The sequence below is a fragment of the Ananas comosus genome, linkage group 19 (assembly GCF_001540865.1).
Source record: "Ananas comosus cultivar F153 linkage group 19, ASM154086v1, whole genome shotgun sequence".
NCBI lineage: Eukaryota > Viridiplantae > Streptophyta > Magnoliopsida > Poales > Bromeliaceae > Ananas > Ananas comosus.
Genome location: NC_033639.1, coordinates 7,610,865 through 7,631,848, shown reverse-complemented (window position 1 = coordinate 7,631,848; position 20,984 = coordinate 7,610,865). Strand labels below are relative to the sequence as shown.

General features: G+C 35.0%; 2 protein-coding genes across 2 annotated transcripts; both read right to left on the bottom strand.

Annotated features, from left to right (window-relative positions):
• LOC109724778 (26S protease regulatory subunit 6A homolog) lies at positions 1,364-3,928 on the bottom strand. The gene is made up of 4 exons (XM_020253707.1): positions 3,900-3,928; positions 2,766-2,873; positions 2,323-2,514; positions 1,364-1,657 (listed from the first exon to the last, which is right to left on the bottom strand). The coding sequence occupies exons 2-4, from the start codon at positions 2,862-2,864 to the stop codon at positions 1,364-1,366; spliced, it is 585 nt and encodes a 194-aa protein (XP_020109296.1). The 5' UTR covers positions 2,865-2,873; positions 3,900-3,928.
• On the bottom strand, positions 8,172-19,525 carry LOC109724687 (26S protease regulatory subunit 6A homolog). Its single transcript, XM_020253586.1, has 10 exons — positions 19,287-19,525; positions 19,041-19,157; positions 17,923-18,030; positions 17,481-17,672; positions 17,060-17,251; positions 13,453-13,571; positions 11,981-12,068; positions 8,960-9,079; positions 8,715-8,855; positions 8,172-8,499 (listed from the first exon to the last, which is right to left on the bottom strand). Exons 1-10 carry the CDS (start codon positions 19,410-19,412, stop codon positions 8,422-8,424), a joined length of 1,281 nt encoding a protein of 426 aa, XP_020109175.1. The 5' UTR covers positions 19,413-19,525; the 3' UTR covers positions 8,172-8,421.

Genomic DNA, 20,984 nt, shown 5'->3' with positions numbered 1-20,984 from the left:
TCGACGACCACGATTCGCCAACTTGTCTCTATTTTGTTATTTATACTCTTCATTTTTCATATACTATCAAATCATTTACGTCGTATAATTGTTCGTTGCTGTGGCCGAGTTTAACAATCCCAACAAAACCTCAAACAAATAAGGAAAACATGTCACTGGCTGGCAAGCTGTGCGATTGCAGGACACGAGTCTACAGTGAGAACCATGATTCATTGCTAGTAGGTAATACAGCAGCTAAAATGATAAACTATAAAAATAATTGGAGGGATAAAATGAAACACCAAAGAACCACTTATTTCTCTTAAAATTTACTGTAAAACATAAAAATACTTGTCTTTTGTTGGAGCAATTTTTAGAACTGCAAACAACAAGATATTACAATCCAAATAAATCTCCCATCACATAAGGAATGAAACTAGGCAATGAAACTAAAGGGTGCTATAAGAAAATTGAGTTTCCAGCTTTCCTTCATGGATATGTAATATATATCCTATGTTTGATTTTGTCATACAGTGATACAGCGTAAGAGTAGCTACAAATCAGGCGACTCCAACCATGAATCCAAACAAGTGGATGCCATGTGTATTACTTCATTCATTAAAATGGCAATGAAATATTAAAAGAGTGGTTTACTTTCAGATGGAATGAACACTTCTTAAGAAATAATTTTCTGATCATGCTTCGTAGAGTTGAGAAAAGAGACAAGCTACAATAGAAAAAAAAAAATTACTTTGCAAATACAAAGCAAACAAAAATTTATTTGCTCAGCCATTTTTACAATGTTACATTCAAAACAGAGACAGGAACAAGCACATGAGTACCCACATTATTTTGGCCCACAAGAAAGGTTTTACAGTTAATTCTTATTAGCTATGAAGCACGGATACTTTAAATTTCATGCCGTAACTTTTTGAATTATTATTCCATACGATTGATTATTCTTTTTAATGAGCAGATGTAGAACAATTATACAAGTTATATATTCACGTGTTCTTTAATGCTTATCCAGTATCTGATTGTTCTCAACACTATATTACATATAATCAACATTAATGATTGAGACGGATACTATTCAATAGTATTTGGACCTTTTGCCTATCGATTTTTAGCGTTAGTCTAACTTTACCAATTCCACCATTTAGATTATACATTCCAACGCCCGCACTAACTCTAGGGGACACCCTAATACTAGGGATTATTATCATTTAACTTAACAATTTTTCATCCAGGGTTAAAACGCTTGATAGCAAAAATGTCCAACATATTATTAATAGTATTCCGCCATTCTATATTTAAATATAGACTAATATTTTTTCAAAAATATACCCCGCGTATTAATTCTCGACGTTTAGGAATTGTCGTATCATCTTCGATTAGTGTAATATCTGATATTCCCCTTATCCGTTGTTTGTGCAACATGCTTACTAGGGATCAAAGAAACAGGACAGGAGTAAGGATTGCGGAAGTTCAATGTATACTCACCTGACAAGTTGGGCAGCTGTTCAAATTTTGCATTTGTTGCGCTGTATGACGGGCTCAAAGTTTTTTCCGTTCCAGGAGGTCCATAAAAAGCATTCTTTAGGTGGCGAATTCCTAATCTCTGAACCGGTCCTTGTGTGTCATTTGGTAACAACCATTGCCTCAAAAGTTCTTGAATCTTAAGAAAGGCAGAAAAAAAAAGAACTGATGTATACACAAAGCAAAGGGATTAAGCAATGTCAGCTAAAAAAATTTAGACAGGCAAAAAAAAAAAAGAACTGGAATAATAATTACACAAAAGCAAAAGGATTAAGCAAAAAAAAAAAAATCTCGTAGCTAACAAATATTTTGACGCAAAAAAAAAAGAACGAATAGTATACACAGCAAAAAAAAGATTAGCAACTAGTGCTAAAAATATTTTGCATGCTCATTGGAATAAATATACACAATAGACAATATGTGAACACAGTTGAATTAGAAATTAACTAATAGGAGAAAAATAATATCACTTTTATGGGAAGATCAGTAATCTATATAATCTCAAATGCACAGTATGTAACACTGACCTGCTTTTCAAGCCCACCAATATCATTGTAATCTTCTGTATACACAAAAGGATTAAGCAACTCGTCAGCTAAAAATTATATAGTATACACAAAAGCAAAAGGATTAAGCAACTCGTCAGCTAAAAATATTTTGCATGCTCATTGGAATAAATATACACAATAGACAATATGTGAACACAGTTGAATTAGAAATTAACTAATAAGAGAAAAATAATATCACTTTTAGGGGAAGATCAGTAATCTATATAATCTCAAATGCACAGTATGTAACATTGACCTGCTTTTCAAGCCCACCAATATCATTGTAATCTTCTGTTGGTTTTTCATCAACTTCCATAGCCTTCACTCTTGAATCATATTCTGACGGAAGCGTGTCCAGTATCAGATAGCTGTCATTGTTGACACCAACCAAGTCTCCAGGTTTAAGCTTGTCAGAATCAACTAATCCAACGACGGGAAGAAATATAGTCTGCAATTCAATAAGAAACAAAATGAATTTTGTCACCACAGTTTCAGATATTATACTTTCAACACAAGGAAAAGTTCCTCAAGACGATAAAAGAAAAGGGGGGGAAATGCCCAGCAAAAAAAGTTCATACATAGTTCATACCCCTAAAAAATAAAAACAATTTGATATAAGAAAGTTGCAAGAACATAGCAGGTAAAGGTTAATTGTAATTGCTCTGTCAGTGATACAAAACCAACAAATAAGAAACTTACCTGACGTGTAGAAGTTTTTAAGACAACACACTTCCCTTTCCGCTGAGAATCAAGATCAACATTTGCACCATCTTCTTCTGCCTCATCTTCTGGGTTCATTTCTAATATCTAATAACAAAAATAAAGAGCAATACAATTAAGTTGAAAGCCAACATACTGATGATACATTGTGGATTTGCACCACAAATAATGCCAAATGCATGACCATATGTGCATAGACACTTGTCACATTTAAAATCAATAAAACAAAACCAGTTACACAATTACAACCCTTTTTTTTCTTTCCAACTACTCTAATACTCATTTTAATTACACTGTATCAATAAGAAAAATTCTAGAACAGCCAGCGAGGAATTAAAAGACACTAGTCATCCCCAGCTCGAAATGACTAGAACTACAAACTACCATGAAAGGGGAGAAACAATTAATGGAGTTCATATCAAATTGTTTATCATGAATGACTATACTACAAAAAATGAACTGAGAATATGGCGCATCCAGTGAAACCACAATGGTAGCCACTTTCCTATCTATGCTAATTAGGTTGATACTGCTTACATGGTCACTAGATGGACATCCCTATCCATTAATCCAGTGCAGGACTCCGACATAATAAATTAGATAGAAAACAAGGGGAGGTAGAGGATCAAACTGAAATTTCACTACAAGGTTGAGGACCTCAGACACATTAGACTTCACACAGTCAACTCAAACACAAAGTTATACTTCTGTTTTACTGAAACATTTCAAAAGAAAACAAAGCCTTCAGTTGAATTCATTAGCAGCTATCTGATTTTAGTTATGATGGCAAACTCGAAACTCATGGTGATATTAAGACCTCAACAGAGTAATTTACAAGTTCATAAAACTATCTTTCGCACAAGCATTTGTTTCTTTTTGACGGCAAATTTGAAACCCATGAAAATGTAAATAAGACCTAACAACACAACGACATAGAAGTTTATAAAACTATCTAAAAACTATAATTCGCACAAGCATCTTTTTTATGTTTCCTCGCTACAATCCTTTGTTTATGCAACGGCCGAAGATCAAGAACGCACCAGATAACAAAAACAAAAGGAAAGGATCTTGCGATCACTAAAAAGGGCAAAAGGAGAGAGAACGGAGCGAGACCTCGACGATGTTGCCGACAATGTAATATACCGAAAATTCGGAAAATAAATATCGAACTTTAGTCAAATTGACCAAAGTGCGAGGATGGTACACTTCGAAAAGTCCGAAGGTGTTAAAATGATCAAAAGTGAGTTACGGGAGGTTTTCGAGAGCTAAAGAATCAAAATTCTGCACACTGCAGATTTTGAGCTCTCAGNGATATAAGACAACCCAATCGGCGTCGATCTAAGAAGTGCAAAAGGATCGAGAAACTAGGGTTTCGATCGTTCCGTGTGGTACCTTGAGGACGCGGATCTCGTTGTCAAGGAGGCGAGAGGCCCTGAGGATGTCGTCCGTGGACATGGAGGCGAGCTGGTCGTCCTCTATGTTCGAGTCCTCCGCCATCGCCGCTTCGCTTGATGCCATGGGAGAGACGAAGAAGATGACGATGAAGAAAAAAAGAGGGAGAGAGAGAAAGAGGGGAGGGGCGAAAAAGGTGAAGTAGGAGTTGGGTATCGAGGGGACGAGTGCGGAGACGGGACAGCCCAAAAATCCCACCGATATATTTTAACCAAAAAAAAAAATCCCACCGATATATTTTAACCCAAAAAAAAAAAGTTAAAGACCCAATATCGTATTCGGACTCCTGTTTGCGTGTACCCGAAGTATAAGTAGTCGGGTTTGGATTAAAAAATGTCGCACTTAGGGATGCAAATGAATCTGGGTTGGTTGGTGAGAGCAGCGGAAGGTGAAAAAACTCTCCCACCCTGGATCCGTCCGGCTTGCATCTATAGCCGCACGTACACTCCAATCTTACCACTTTTAAAAATTAACTTAATATCTAATAATTAACTTAATATCTAATAATTATTCAGTTTCCTTCTAATATCTTAATTGGGTGTGAAAAATTGAATGTACATATATGAGCTAGGAAACAAACAACAATTAACTATATGTGGCTGATCAATCAAGTTTCTTAATTTTACCTTAAATTCTACATTTGAGCTTAATTTTACCTTAAATTCTACTACTCAAATGTTGAGTGGATTATCAACTACGTGCATTCTATTAGAGCAAAATTTGTGCTTTTGCTATAGCGGAATTAGTTAGCGGAAAACTCCTATATATCATAGCATTCAAAAGTAGCATGAGTTTCATCCCGACTATGTGATGTGATAATGTTTTACATATGATGTTCACAATTGCAGTGTGCACAAAATCACAAAAGTGTGCTTAAGCTGTAAATAATAGAGGCTTTATTTAAAAAATTTTGGTACTTGCTTTTTTTTATTTCTTTCTCTTTTCTTTTCTTTTTGTTTCTTAAATTTTTATCATTAATTGTCCAATTCCTAATTTTTACAAATTTATTCTATAAAAATCTTAAAAAACATCTAAGTAACTTAATAAACATAATAATTTTAAAAATTAGGAAATAAAATTTTGGCTTCTGATTAATTTTTTTGATTGCATCACTCTATGTCACACGTTTACTGCAAGAAAGTTTCAAAGCTTTTCAATTTCACGACGTTTACCTACAAAATTGCTATTTCAACTATAGAACCCTTCATACTTACTATTTATCTATGATGATAAAATATCATATTAACTATTTGTTTATGATGATCAAATATTCTAATCGATGATCGGCTTTATTAAACATTATTTATGTTATTAAAAGTATTTAGAAACCAAATTTTATATTTTTTTACAGCATCATTTGAGTAATAATAAAAAAAATTTCTCAAAATTGATACTGAAGGTAGATGTGATGCATTTGAGCCAGAAAGAAAAAAAATTTTCTAGAATGCTTTGCATATCTACCCTCTAATATAATAATAATAATATCTCAGCTGAACTCCCTAAAAACTTGTTCAATAATAAGAACATTTATATAGCATAAAAAATCCACACATTTGAATCATTATTACAACATCAAAAAATAAAATTCAAAGAGAGATTGTAACTATTCATATTGTGAACAATCGTGGGATAATCCTTATTCAAATTGGATTTCGGCTCAATATTCAATAAATTGGATTTTGGATTGGCAGGATTCATCTTAAAAGTCTCAAGCAAGAACCAAAGCAGAAGCAACAGAGGATGAGAATTGGGGAAGAAGAAAAGAGTACCTAATTAAGATGATGTTTTACGCCCCGAGAGTGTAAATTAGATGTCCAAGTTCACAGGAACAAATACCGGAACAACATTAAANACAAGAAAGTTTCAAAGCTTTTTAATTTCATGACTGTTACCTACAAAATTGCTATTTCAACTATAGAACCCTCCATACTTACTATTTATCTACAATGATAAAATATCATAGTAACTATTTATTTATGATGATCAAATATCCTAATCGATGATCGGCTTTATTAAACATTATTTATGTTATTAGAAATATTTAGAAATGAAATTTTATATTTTTTTCAACATCATTTGAGTAGTAATAAAATAAAAAAAAGGGAAAACTTCAAAAATCTCCCCTGTGGTTTCACTTTTTTTCACTTTAGTACCCTGTGGTTTAAAATGTATCAAATCAGTACCCTGTGGTTTCTCACTTTATCACTTTAGTACCCTGTGGTTTAAAATGTATCAAGTTAGTACCCTGTGGTTTTGCATTTTATCACTTTAGTACCCTGTGTTATTTTTTTTTCAAGTTAGTACCCTGTGATTTATATAAACCATAGGTACTAAAGTGATAAAGTGTAAAACCATAGGGTACTAAAGTGATAAAGTGAGAAACTACAGGGTACTAACTTGATACATTTTAAACCACAGGATACTAAAGTGAAAAAAAGTGAAACCACAGGGTACTAATTTGATACATTTCAAACCAAGAACCGAAGGATTCATCTTAACAGTCTCAAGCAAGATTCATCTTAACAGTCTCAAGCAAGAACCGAAGCAAAAGCAACAGACGATGAGAATTGGGGAAGAAGAAAAGAAGAGAGTAGGGAGAGGAGAGGATTATAATATGTATTACAATATAGAAACGCCTTTTATATATGAATTAAATGAATATTTCGAATTCAACAGGAGTTAAATGAATATTTCTAATTCAACAGGAGTTAATATGAGAACCTAATGTTATACTAGTGATAGTCATCAGCCAGAGAACCGTGCTCTGCCAGCTATATGATTCTGGCTCAGCCGAGACTTATCACACAATTTTTGCTGGTGATTGTGTGGTGCCCCACTTCCCAGGGGGTCACCCATTCTAACACTATTATGATCCTAGCATGCCTAACTCTTTTAACCTCTCAGTTAAAAGCTAGCGAGACAAGTCTCACATTGTTTAGTGCTAGTGAGTTTCTAAAAAATCCAGCTAGCATTTTTGGCGGTGGTTAGGCTTAAGAAGTTAAGAGAGTTAAGCGTGCTAGTCCTAGGATGGATGATCTTCTGGAAAGTCAGGCGTAACAGTTGGTTCCAGAATCAATTACTAGCGAAAAATGTAAAATGAGTCTCGACTGAGTCAGGATTATACAGCGAGCAAAGCAAGACTCTCTGGTTGATGACTGCTATGGAAAGTGGGGCGTCACACGTCATATACCCGACTAAGCTTCTGGGTTTGAGCAAGACGAATATATAGTTTTAAAGTATTATGGATAACATCTAATGGAATAAAATTTTACGTAAAATCTTTAAAATTGAATTTTAGAAAAAATGGTCCTATGGATCTCATCAAGACAAATACTTGGATGCCACTTTTAATACTTCACAGAACAAAGATTACAAATTTTGAAAATGCATAGGCAATTGCACTTTTGGGAGTATTTATCAATACCAAATGACTTCCCGCTGCTGTTCATCATGATCCCGTACTTAGATTTCACCTGCTCAATTCTCTATCATCGACTTGGTGCGTATTTGTTTCCACCGAGGTGCTATGATCGTGTATTTAGATTTCACCTGCTCAATTCTCTATCATCGACTTACCGCGTGTTTGTTTCCACTGTTTCCACTGAATACCGTCTGTACGGCATAACTCGACATCGCGATTGTCAGGAGCAAAGTCGGAGTTCACACCGTACGCGATCTCACCGCCCCGGCGAGACTGATCACACGTACAGGCCACATGGTCTCCACAGAAGTCCAAGTTTGCGCCCGCAATCTCTAGCTACACAAACTCCTGACTTCATCGCCGGACTATCAGTTACTCTGCCCGCGATAATGAATTAGTAATATCCACCATCAGTTACGGTACCTTGTGGAATAAGATCAAGAAAGCTTCAAAATAAATACAACACTCAAAACAATGATCTTTTAGCGAGTAACATAAATGTTGAAGATAAATTGGACATCAACGGACACTTCAGTTCTGAACTACAATCCAGAAAAGCCAACATGTGAAAATTAGAAAGCATAATCCAAATGAAGGCCCCTGATAACACTTTACATTACAATGAACCGATATAAATCTGTCATTCGTGGAGCCTGTCTGTGGACACTGATCAAACAGAAAATTCAGTTCCAACTTCATTATCAGCTAGGTTTCTATCATTCTATGTGTCCTGATACATATAAAACCACATCACAAACCACATCACGCGTAATAATTCAGGCTGGACTTCTTCTTGGCTTGAACTTGGATGATTCCTTCATTGAAATCTTCGTGCGTCACCTGAGGTCAAAAGAAGATTGTTTATCCACTCTGTTCTCATCCGAACAAACAAATAGAAAATAATAAGGAATGTCTCCTAATGCAATTTGATGCGAAAATAACATAGTAAATTAAGCTTAGTTGCAAGTCAAAGAAAAGATTAGTCACGTGCATGCAAGATGAAGGTTTAGTAAGTGAATTAAGAAAATAAACTACTAAGAAGAAGAGTGTGAAACCTCAGTCGCATCCCGACGCAGTGCAAGCATTCCAGCTTCTACACAAACTGCTTTCAGTTGTGCCCCATTGAAATCATCAGTTGAACGAGCGAGCTCTTCAAAGTTGACATCAGGATGGACATTCATCTTCCTCGAGTGGATCTAAGATTACAAATAAACAGTCAACTGTCGCTGTGCGTATGATGGCAGAGAAAATTTGTAAATGAAGAAAATACAATTGCCGAAAACAATAAGCCAAAGAGCACCTGCAAGATCCGAGCTCTGGCTTCTTCTGATGGATGAGGGAACTCGATTTTGCGATCCAAACGACCCGATCTCATTAGGGCAGGATCAAGAATGTCAGCTCGGTTAGTTGCTGCGATAACCTGTTAAGTGGACCGGCCAGACATTCTTTTAGTTAAGCAAAAAAAATGATGTAAAATAAATAAGAATAGCACTAACACCTATTTTAGACTATGGAATCGGAATGGAATTCATTGATTCCGATAGTTGCCGTTTGTTTTATAGGAATCGGATTCCGATTCTCATTCCACTCCGGAATGGGAATGGCCAAATCCATTTATGATCCAATCCGATTTTGAATCCCGGATTGGCTCATTCCAAAGTAAACTATTCAAAATCCTCTTTCACCAACACCTACCTCCTCTCCCTTCATCACTTTCCTCTCTCTTAATCAAAACCCTCTCTCAAAAATTTTAAATTTTCATTCCAATTTCCATTTCAATAATGAACCAAATATTTTTGGATAATTCGTCATTCCATTTCCCATTCCAAAGCAATCCAATTTCATTTCTCATTCCTATTCCAATTATGAACCAAACATGCCCTAATAGTTGATTGCAAAAAGCTTCGTCCGTTTATCGCCAAAAGAAAGCCCTATACCAAAGATTTTTTAAGTAAATTCAAAATAAAAAAAATAGTGCAATATGAAGACAAAAGTTGTGTGATTACAATCACTATTGAGATCTCTGCTCCTTGGATTTTTCCCACTAAAATCAGAGGTGATGATTTGTATAATTGGGTACTTGCTAGATTATTTGTTCATATTCATGATAATACGTAAAATTTTGATTCCCCAAGGAACTCTAACTTCAGAAAAGATCAGCTGTCGCATAAACTTACAAGAGCAGTAGTTTGATGACTAAAAAGAATCTTAAAAAGAACACACAAAAAATGTGTCTAAAGGAATTCAATGTCTTCAAGCAGAACTGGCTGTTATTGATGACATGGAGCATTCATGGTTCCTTTGGCTAAGTGGCCAGTAGAAATTGATCAGCCATAGGATTCATTTAATAGCTTTTACAATTCTTCTATATCTCTTTATCTGCCTTCTTGCTCCTCTCTATTGCTAGATTACCTTGTGTTCAAACTTAAAACTGAGATAGGTTTGTTCAGTTACTGCAATTCAATTGATTTTGCAACATGATATCCTCCGAAGTGACTAGATGAAAAATATAAGAACCATACTTTTCCATTACAATCAGCCAATTCTAGTCATCCATCAAAAAGAGGTATTATAAAATAATTATCTAGGTAAACTGCATCATTCTTATAACTAAAACAGTAATACCTCTAATAACAAAAGATATTACGCCCGCACCAAAACATTTTCCTTTCAATTAAGCACTATATTTAGAAATACAAGATGCATCAGTGCTCTTTGCCATTCTAATACATTGAAATTATTAGATATTAGTGCACCGGCCTTAATAGGGGTAGCAAGGAGGTTCCGTCGGGATATATGGCGACAATTTAGTTAGCAATCTTGGTGCCGACGGCCAACCACAAGTGCACAACTGCACAAGGAACTTACAATTTACCAGATATCTTCTTTCTTTCTGTTCATGCACATATTCACATATCACCGTATTCACATATCACTGCTACAGTATACAGTGACTGACTATAATCACCCTCCTGAAGGACAATATTTTCATTAGAAGAATTCAATGGAGCCCTTTAAGTAAAACAAGTTAGGAAGGTCATCATAGCATAACTAGAACTAAAATATTTCATCCATTTAAATTAGTTTCAGAAGTAACCAAGAGTGGGCAGCAGGGTCTTCGACAATCAAATTTTACCGGCCTGTGGATTCTTTTCTATCAATATATTTTCTACTCAGTTGTCAAGTTTATCTTAAAAACCTATATCATCATGCCTTCCGAGAGTAAAATAGAAACCACTTATATTCCTTAAAATACAGAACTTAAATCTTTTCACAATTTTTTTTTATATTTCAGGGATCAGACATTTTACATATATGTCAAAAAAATTCTAAACCATTGGCAGTTGATGCACACTGTACAGCTCTCAACAAAAATTACTTGTGTGTTGCCTTAAAACAGCCTACCATCCCAATTAACTAAATTTAAATCTAGGTGACAGAGGTCCACGGGTTACTTGCTTTCCAAGTTAAAGCAAAAGAACTTAACATTGACACAACAGAGAGCATGATGAACTGTATACTTGAAGATGGCATCATAACAAAATCTAATAATCTAACCGTCAAGGCCCTTCATTTTTCTCCTCTTAGAATAGAGGGAGAGATCTTGGAGCAACTAGAACTCTCTTGAGTTGCTTTCGAATCTTTGCCTAAAGGAAAGATCTACCAACTTTGGCGTCTTTGTTTTCTTTAAAAAGAGGATCCCAATTAGATTTCTAGACTTCAGAAAAGCCAATAACGAAACATGGATGGCCTTCACAAAAGATGTGAAAGAATCTTTCTCGTCTTTATAATGTTATTGACTACTGAAGTAGAAATATATCAAGAATCATCACTCGTTTGGGAAAATTTTATTATAAATTGTAAGATTACCCAATCTATCTCTGACTACCCCCTTACCAGTCTTTTCTTTTTTAGAAGTTTCAATAACTGTTCCTCTTTGGAAATTATAGGTTTTTCCCAGTTTTCTTTTTCCCTTCAAGTTTCTTTCTTCTATTACTTAAGAGTAATTAATTGCTTCGATTTTGTTTAGCTTCTATTCGAACCAAGCCACTAAAAATATTCTGTTGCTTCTTTCAATACATCTCAACCCGTAGATGGCATTACAAACTCTGTTTTCTAAATTGGAAAAGAAAATTCTAGTGTCAGTTCACATAGAATTCTATAAAGAAGACAAAAGTTGGGACTAGCTCTACCAAATGAAAAGACGATGAATTTAGAGACATACAGGAAATTGAGAGGTCAAACAAAAATGGCAGATAAGTCAGCCATGAAGCTTCAACCATGCATTTAGTCATAATAACAGAGAAAATAATGTACTGACCTTTATCCGGTCATCACTGCTAAAGCCATCAAGCTGATTAAGTAATTCTAACATAGTTCGCTGCACTTCCCTGTCCCCACTTACTTCACTGCAAAGAATGCAAAGGAACATCATGACCATTTTACCAAAGTTAATGATGGCTGAAAGCAGTTTTAGCATCAGAGTTTGTAGTAGCCGTTAGGTAAACAGCTTTTTTGAGCTACAAACTCTCTTATTTAGACCTTGAAAAACAATTTCCCAGTAAAGAGATTGCATAAAATGGCTTAATGAAAACAGAAAAGAATATTCTTAAGCCAAATACTTCTTCCCAATAAACAGATGCACTGAATTATTGAATAATCAATCATGAAATATGCAAAAGATCGAGTAATTGGAACATTTAGAAAGCCAAGAGAAGATTGCAGCTGAAGTTGCAAATAGTAAAAGATTGAAAAAGGCGCCTAGAATCAAGGAACATCAATTTAAAGTGGTATAGAAGGAAAACGGTAAGTTTCTCTGACTGATTGCTCACTTCTTAAAAGATTGAACGATGAACAAGAGCAACACATCTTATGATTCATATGCAATTTGCTAAATGTACTTGACAGAGTAATTGAAAAAGAACTACGATTTCATGAGGAGAATGATTCATTCTTCTTGATTTCTTTAATCAATAAACTCAACTTCTACATCTCTATATCTAAAATTTTAGAAGCCATTTATGGTTTACTTATTTGGAGCATGTTGCCATAAATTTCTTACATTAACTCATTTTGAAAGTTAGGCATAATTTTATTGCATCACAATGTCCTATGACAAACTTAAGTAGGTCTGCAAAAGTTGCATGTTTTTATCTCTCCATGAATACTTTGTGTATTTCTCTTCAATAAAATGTATCATCCATCTGCTGTATCTAAGGTATTCTAGCCAAATCTTGCATGGAACACATATGCACCGTACTAGCACAAAGACAGTATTGCAGAGCCTCAGGTACCCACATAAGAGTGTTGCCTTTAAGTCCATTTGTGATGAAGCTAGAAGTCAAATGTTCCTTATACAACTGATAAACTGGGAACTAGCATGGATAAATCAGTCTAGAAGAATACTGCATAACGAAACAAATAATCTGGTAAATCCGAAACTGCTGAGCAAGTTCCACAAAGGTTGCGACCGCTAAGCAGCATCAAAGTGCAAATGAGATAGAAATGAGTGAATAATATCTTTCCCAATTGTCAGAATCAATTTGATTCTTAAAGGCCAATCTAACTTCACCAATTTTCGAGGACATCGATTATGTGGTATTTCTGTGAGAATCAAGGCATGAAGCATTAATCAACAGACAAAAACAACAAGTAGACATTTTACAGTAAAAGAAGAGATGAGACAAAATGAGTCATACTGTTGCTTAGACTGTTAGACAATTGAATCATTACATTTCAGAAACAGGACTCATATGATGATATAAAGGAAGGAGAATATAGCAATTAGCAGACCTGTCAAATCTCTTTGTTCCTATTGCATCAATCTCATCAATGAAAATAATGCAGGGTGCTTTTTCCTTGGCAAGCTGAAAGGCATCACGAACAAGTTTTGCACCATCTCCAATAAACATCTGAATGAGCCAAAAAAGGGTTTAGTCAACTTAGCAGGTGGCGCTTGTAGGAGACCAAAAAAAAAAGAGAAAGAAAATCTTCCAATTGAATTTCAGGAGGCAGTTCATGCAGCTATTATTTCTATCCGAGAAAAACAAATAATGCAAAACATAAAACTATGAAGTGGCGACAATTTTCCACGCAAAACTGAACTACCTGTACAAGCAAAATTTGATGTATATAAAGATCGCAAGAAGAACCCTCAAAAATCATTCAGTTCTAAATTACACAAATAAACCAACCATATACTATTTATACTTGAAATAAATCACATATTAGACTGGAACGGTTTTCATACTACTGGAATATTTCGACTACTATGATCAAGGCCTAATGGCTACATAAGCAGCTTGATAATTTCATCCTACTATGATCATTACTTATCATTATTATCAACATAGCTTATCGAATCTCAGCCATCATTTTGAACCCAATTATCACAATATTTCATAAGAGAAATAACTACTATACAGCAACCTGAATGGTGTTATGGTGCAGTAGCAGTTAACATTGCTTCAAACTATTACTGCCATGAATTTAATAAAGCAACTCTCACTTATGTTCTTTCCCTTACAACTATAAAAGGCACCCTTACAATTATAAACTACCTTTTGTCTAATATGTTCTTTCCCATACAACTATAAAAGGCACCCTTACAATTATAAATTGCCGTTTATCTAATTTTTGTCGAACTCAGATGAATAAAGAAATGTGTTTGCACCTTGTCTTGAGTAATTCACCATAGAGGGGCCAACTACAGAGATTAAATCACAAGAAATCACAAGAACAAAAGGTTGGAAAACAAAGAATAAGAATAAATGGGAAACAAAGATTAAGAATAAAAAGGAAGTCAATAAACTTAGGTAATTTGTGATCAAACTATGAACTGCAAAGCTCTATGGTCTATACTATTGTAATATGGACCTTAAACCAGAATTAAAAGTTAAAAAAAGGGAAGAGTTTTAGCTTTAAAAGGATTCTCATCTTGCAGATGCAATAATTTTATGCACTTCTAAGCTTCATAATTGACACTTTCTTGCTGAGGGGTAGAAGAGGCCTACGAATGATATTAGCCACCGCATATGTTCAACACTTCGACCACGATTCGCCAACTTGTCTCAATTTTGTTATTTATACTCTTCATTTCTCATATCCTCTATCAAATCATTTACGTCATTTATGTCCAACAAAACCTCAAACAAATAAGGAAAACATGTCGCTGGCTGGCAAGTTGTGCGATTGTAGGACACGAGTCTACAGTGAGGACCATGATTCATTGCTAGTAGGTAATTACAGCAGCTAAAATGATAAACTATAAAACTAATGGGTGGAGGGATAAAATGAAACACCAAAGAACCACCTATTTCACTCAAAATTTACTATAAAACATAAAAATACTTGTCTTTTATTGGAGCAATTTTTAGAGCTGCAAACAACAAGATATTACAATCCTATGAAGCACGGATACTTCCGTACCCGTATCGGATACGTATCGGATACCAATATGCACCCGATACGTGTCCGATATGGGAATGAAGTATCCGGCATTTTTAAAAAATAAAAAAATATCGGATACGGCTCGGATACGTGAGGGATACGGCGGGATACGGGAGGGACACGGCCAGATTCTTTTTTGGTCTAAAATGATCGAAACTTAAAATTTTTTTAAAAGTTCACATCCAAACCTATTGGAAAGAAGGAAAAGAGTGAGAAAAACATCAATCTTTGTTCAATTTGTCCTTTTCTCTATCTTTTTGCTCTTGAATGGTAGAAGGCGCTTATTCTCGTTCTATCTTCACACAATATTTACTCTCTTTCATCTAATTTGTCAATCTAGCATTAAGCAAACAAAAGCTATAGAGAATATGATTTTTTTTCCTTCTCTATTAAATTGTTAGCATATTTTTTTATTACTAATTTAATTATAGAACTAACAAAACAGACATATATATTGAATGGCTAATTATCTAATTTGTGCGACTACGTATCTATTGTTGTCATTTGATCAAGTTGGATGATAGTTGGTTTGATATTTTTTATATAATTATTTTATATGATTGATTATCTTTTTTTATGAACATATGTAGAACAATTATGTAAGTTAATGCATATTAAAATATATTCTTTAATATAGTCCAAATATCCTGATTGTTCTCAATGTATCATTATATATAATCAACATATATTTAAATATAATATTTTATTCAAGTATATCTCGCGTATCGTATCCTAGAAAACTTAGGAATTGCCGTATCACCATATCCGTATCGTGTCGTATCCGCATCCCCGTATCCATATCTGTGCAGCATAGTTACAATCCAAATAAATCTCTCATCACATAAGGAATGAAACTAGGCAATGAAACTAAAGGGTGCTATAAGAAAATTGAGTTTCCAGCTTTCGTTCATGGATATGTAACATATACCCTAAGTTGGATTTTGTCATACAGTGAAACAGCGTAAGAATAGCTACAAGTCACGCGACTCCAACCATGAATCCAAACAAGCAGATGCCGTGTGTATTACTTCATTCATTAAAATGACAATGAAATATTAAAAGGGAGGTTTACTTTCAGATGGAATGAACACTTCTTAAGAAATAATCTTCTGATCATGCTTCGTAGAGTTGAGAAAAGAGACAAGCTACAACAGAAAAAAAAAATTACTTTGCAAATACAAAGCAAACAAGAATTTCTTTGCTCAGCCATTTTTACAATGTTACATTCAAAACAGAGACAGGAACAAGCACATGAGTACCCACATTATTTTGGCCCACAAGAAAGGTTTTAGAGTTAATTCTTATTAGCTATGAAGCACGGATACTTCAAATTTCATGCCGTAACTTTTTGAATTATTATTTCATACGATTGATTATTCTTTTTTATGACCAGATGTAGAACAATTATACAAGCTAATGTATATCAGAAGATGTTCCTAAATATAATCCAGATATCTTGATTGTTCTCAATATATCATTACATATAATCAACATATATGAGTTGAGCTGGAATACTATTATTAGTATTTGGACTCTTTTGCTATTGATTTTTTAGCCGTTAGATCTACACTTTAATCAATTCCACCCTTTAGATTATACAATTCAACCAGCCACCCACTCAACCCTAGGGGAGCACCACTAAATCCTAGGGAATTACTATCATCCTAACCCTACAATTTTGCTTCCAAGGGTTAAAAACTCGATAGCAAAAAAGTCCAAATACTATTAATAGTACTCCAGCCCAATTCTATATTTAAATATATTTAAAATAATATTTTATTCAAATATACCCCGCGTATCATATTCTCGACGTTTTAGGAATTATTGTATCATCATATCCATATAGTGTTGTATCTGTATCCTCATATTTGTGTCTGTGCAACATAGCCTTACTAGGGGAATCAAAGAAACAGGACAAGAACAAAAGGATTCCAGAAGTTTGTATAATCACCTGAACAAGTTGAGGACCAGCTAGCTTCAGAAAAGTTGCATTTGTCTGCGCTGCACATGCACGGGCCATCAAAGTTTTTCCAGTTCCAGGAGGTCCATACAAAAGCACACCTTTAGGTGGACGAATTCCTAATCTCTGAAACCGGTCCTTGTGTGTCATTGGCAACACAATTGCCTCAACAAGTTCTTGAATCTAAGAAAGGACAGCAAAAAAAAAAGGAACTGAATAGTATGCACAAAAGCAAAAGGATTAAGCAACTCGTCAGCTAAAAATATTTTACACGCTCATTAGAATAAATATACACAATAGACTATATGTGAACACAGTTCAATTATAAATTAACTAAGATGAGAAAAATAACATCACTTTTATGGGAAGATCAGTAATCTATATAATCTAATGCACAATATGTAACACTGACCTGCTTTTCAAGCCCACCAATATCATTGTAATCTTCTGTTGGTTTTTCATCAACTTCCATAGCCTTCACTCTTGAGTCATATTCTGACGGAAGCGTGTCCAGTATCAGATAGCTGTCTTTGTTGACACCAACCAAGTCTCCAGGTTTAAGCTTGTCAGGATCAACTAATCCAACGACCGGAAGAAATATAGTCTGCAATTCAATAAGAAACAAAGAGAATTTTGTCACCACAGTTTCAGATACTATACTTTCAACACAAGGAAAAGTTCCTCAAGACAATAATAGAAAAGGGGGGGAAATGCCCAGCAAAAAAAGTTCATACATAGTTCACACCCCAAAAAAAAAAAACAATTTGATATAAGAAAGCTGCAAGGACATAACAGGTGAAGGTTAATTGTAATTGCTCTGTCAGTGATACAAAACCAACAAATAAGAAACTTACCTGACGTGTAGAAGTTTTTAAGACAACACACTTCCCTTTCCGCTGAGAATCAAGATCAACATTTGCACCATCTTCTTCTGCCTCATCTTCTGGGTTCATTTCTAAAATCTAATAACAAAAATAAAGAGCGATGCAATTAAGTTGAAAGCCAACATACTAATGATACATTGTGGATTTGCACCACTAATATTGCCAAATGCATGACCATATGTGCATAGACACTTGTCACATTTAAAATCAATCAAACAAAACCAGTTACACAATTACACCCCTTTTTTCTTTCCAAGTACTCTAGTACTCATTTTAATTACACTCTATCAACAAGAAAAATTCTAGAACAACCAGCGAGGAATTAAAGGACACTAGTCATCCCCAGCTCGAAATGACTAGAACTACAAACTACGATGAAATGGGAGAAACAATTAATGGAGTTCATATCAATTGTTTATCAAGAATGACTATACTACAAAAAATGAACTGAGAATATGGCGCATCCAGTGAAACCACAATGCTAGCCGCTTTCCTATCTTTGCTAATTAGGTTGATATGCTTACATGGTGGCTAGATGGACATCCCTATCCATTAATCCAGTGCAAGACTCCGACATAATAAATTAAATAGAAAACAAGGGAAGGTAGAGGATCGAACTGAAATTTCACTACAAGCACATCAGACTTCACACAGTCAACTCAAACACAAAGTTATAATATACTTCTATTTTACTGAAATATTTCAAAAGAAAACAAAGCCTTCAGCTGAATCCATTAGCAGCTGTCTGATTCTAGTTCTGACGGCAAACTCGAAACTCATGGTGATATTAAGACCTCAACAGAGTAATTTACAAGTTCATAAAACTCTTTCGCACAAGCATTTGTTTCTTTTTGACGGCAAATTTGAAACCCTTGAAAACGTAAATAAGACCTAACAACACAACGACATAGAAGTTTATAAAACTATCTTAAAACTATAATTCGCACAAGCATCTTTTTTATGTTGCCTCGCTACAATCCTTTGTTTATGCAACGGTCGAAGATCAAGAACGCACCAGATAACAAAAACAAAAGGAAAGGATCTTGCGATCACTAAAAAGGAGAAAAGGAGAGAGAACGGAACGAGACCTCAACGATGTTGCCAACAAGGTAAGGAAGCTGCTTGTTTAGCTTAATCTTCTCCTGATTCTCTTTGATTTTCTCCTTGAACGACTCGAGCTCCAGAGTGTTCCTCTGCAACTCATCCTATCACAACCAAACACGCCCAACAAATCATCTATACCAACCAAATCGATATAAGACAACCCAATCGGCGTCGATCTAAGAAGTGCAAAAGGATCGAGAAATTAAGGTTTCGATCGTTCCGTGTGGTACCTTGAGGACGCGGATCTCGTTGTCAAGGAGGCGAGAGGCCCTGAGGATGTCGTCCGTGGACATGGAGGCGAGCTGGTCGTCCTCTATGTTCGAATCCTCCGCCATCGCCGCTCCGCTTGATGCCATGGGAGAGACGAAGAAGAAGACGATGAAGAAAGAGAGAGGGAGAGAGAGAGAGGGGGAGCGGCGAAAAAGGTGAAGTAGGAGTTGGTATCGAGAGGACGAGTGCGGAGACGGAACGGCCAAAAAATCCCACCGATATATTTTAATCAAAAAAAAAAAGGTTAATGACCCGATTCGGTTTCGGACTCCCGTTTGCGTGTACCCGAAGTATAAGTAGTCGGGTTTGGATTAAAAAATGCCGCACTTAGGGATGCAAATGGATCCGGGTCGGTGGAGCTCCCATTTCGATCGGCCCCGAATGGGACGATAAGTGGGAACAAAAAATATAGAAAAATATAATCCGCCCCAAATCTATCATGATCCGCCAAGTAAATAAAGCGAGAGGCAAAATACTTTTTCTTCCTTCAATCTATTCCGATCCGTTAAAAATCCACCAAAAATCCGCTCCCGTCCTGATCCGCCCCGAATGGAGCTGTAGGTGAGAGCTAAAAATAAAAAAAAAATAATCCGCCTCGAGTCAGTCCTGTTCTAACAAAAAATGAAGCGAGAGGTGAGAAAACTCTCACACCCCTGGATCAGTCCGGTTTGCATCCCTAGCCACACGTCCACTCCAATCTTACCGCTCTTAAATCTAAGAACTAAAATTTAATTATAAATTAATTTGATATCTAATAATTATTCAATTATTTTCTAATATCTAAATTATATAAAAACAATAAATATTATATATAAGCTAAAATATAATGATAGTAAACTATATATGAATGGTCAAATATTTATAACTTTATCCTAAAATGCTTTCTATCAAGCATAGTGCTCTACTGAGAGTAGCTCTAAATACACCAACTTAATTGTTATTGGTTAAGTTGGATTATCACTATAGGAGAACAATTTGTGTCTTGGTACAATACAATTAGGTAGTAGAGAACTCCGCCCATATATGTGTAGCATTCAAAAGCACCATAAATTTCATGTTATACGTGTGATACGGTAATATTATATATATATACATGTTCATAATTATAATATGCACAAAATAACACAGAAGGGATGCGATGTGGCTAAGCTTAGGGGTTGGCAACTTCAGCTCGCTGTTCGCGAGCCAGCTCATGTTGCGCCAGAATAATGAGCTCCAGAGATCAGACTTGCTCGTTTTTTAGTAAACGAGTTGATTATTTCTAATCACGAGCTCTAAATTTGGTTCAGCTACTTTAATAAACGGAGCCCGAACACGATGGCTAGGTCAGTACGCTCGTGTTCGTCGACTCGATACATTCTCGATTATATTTATTTTAATATTTAATATAATTTTTATATATTATATATATAATTGATATTTGTCTATATAAATATATAATATCTGATTATTAATTTTAATTTTAGCCCACTTTACAAAAACTCAGCTTATTATTAAAAAGAGCCCATGGGCCTATTTATATATAAAAAATTTTTAACCGTTGATTAAAATCCTAATTGGTTAATATTGCATCAACCTTTAAGCCCTTCTATTCACTATTTCCTCAAGCCCTACGTTCCTTTTTCCCACGTGTTTACACACTTCCACACATTAGCTCT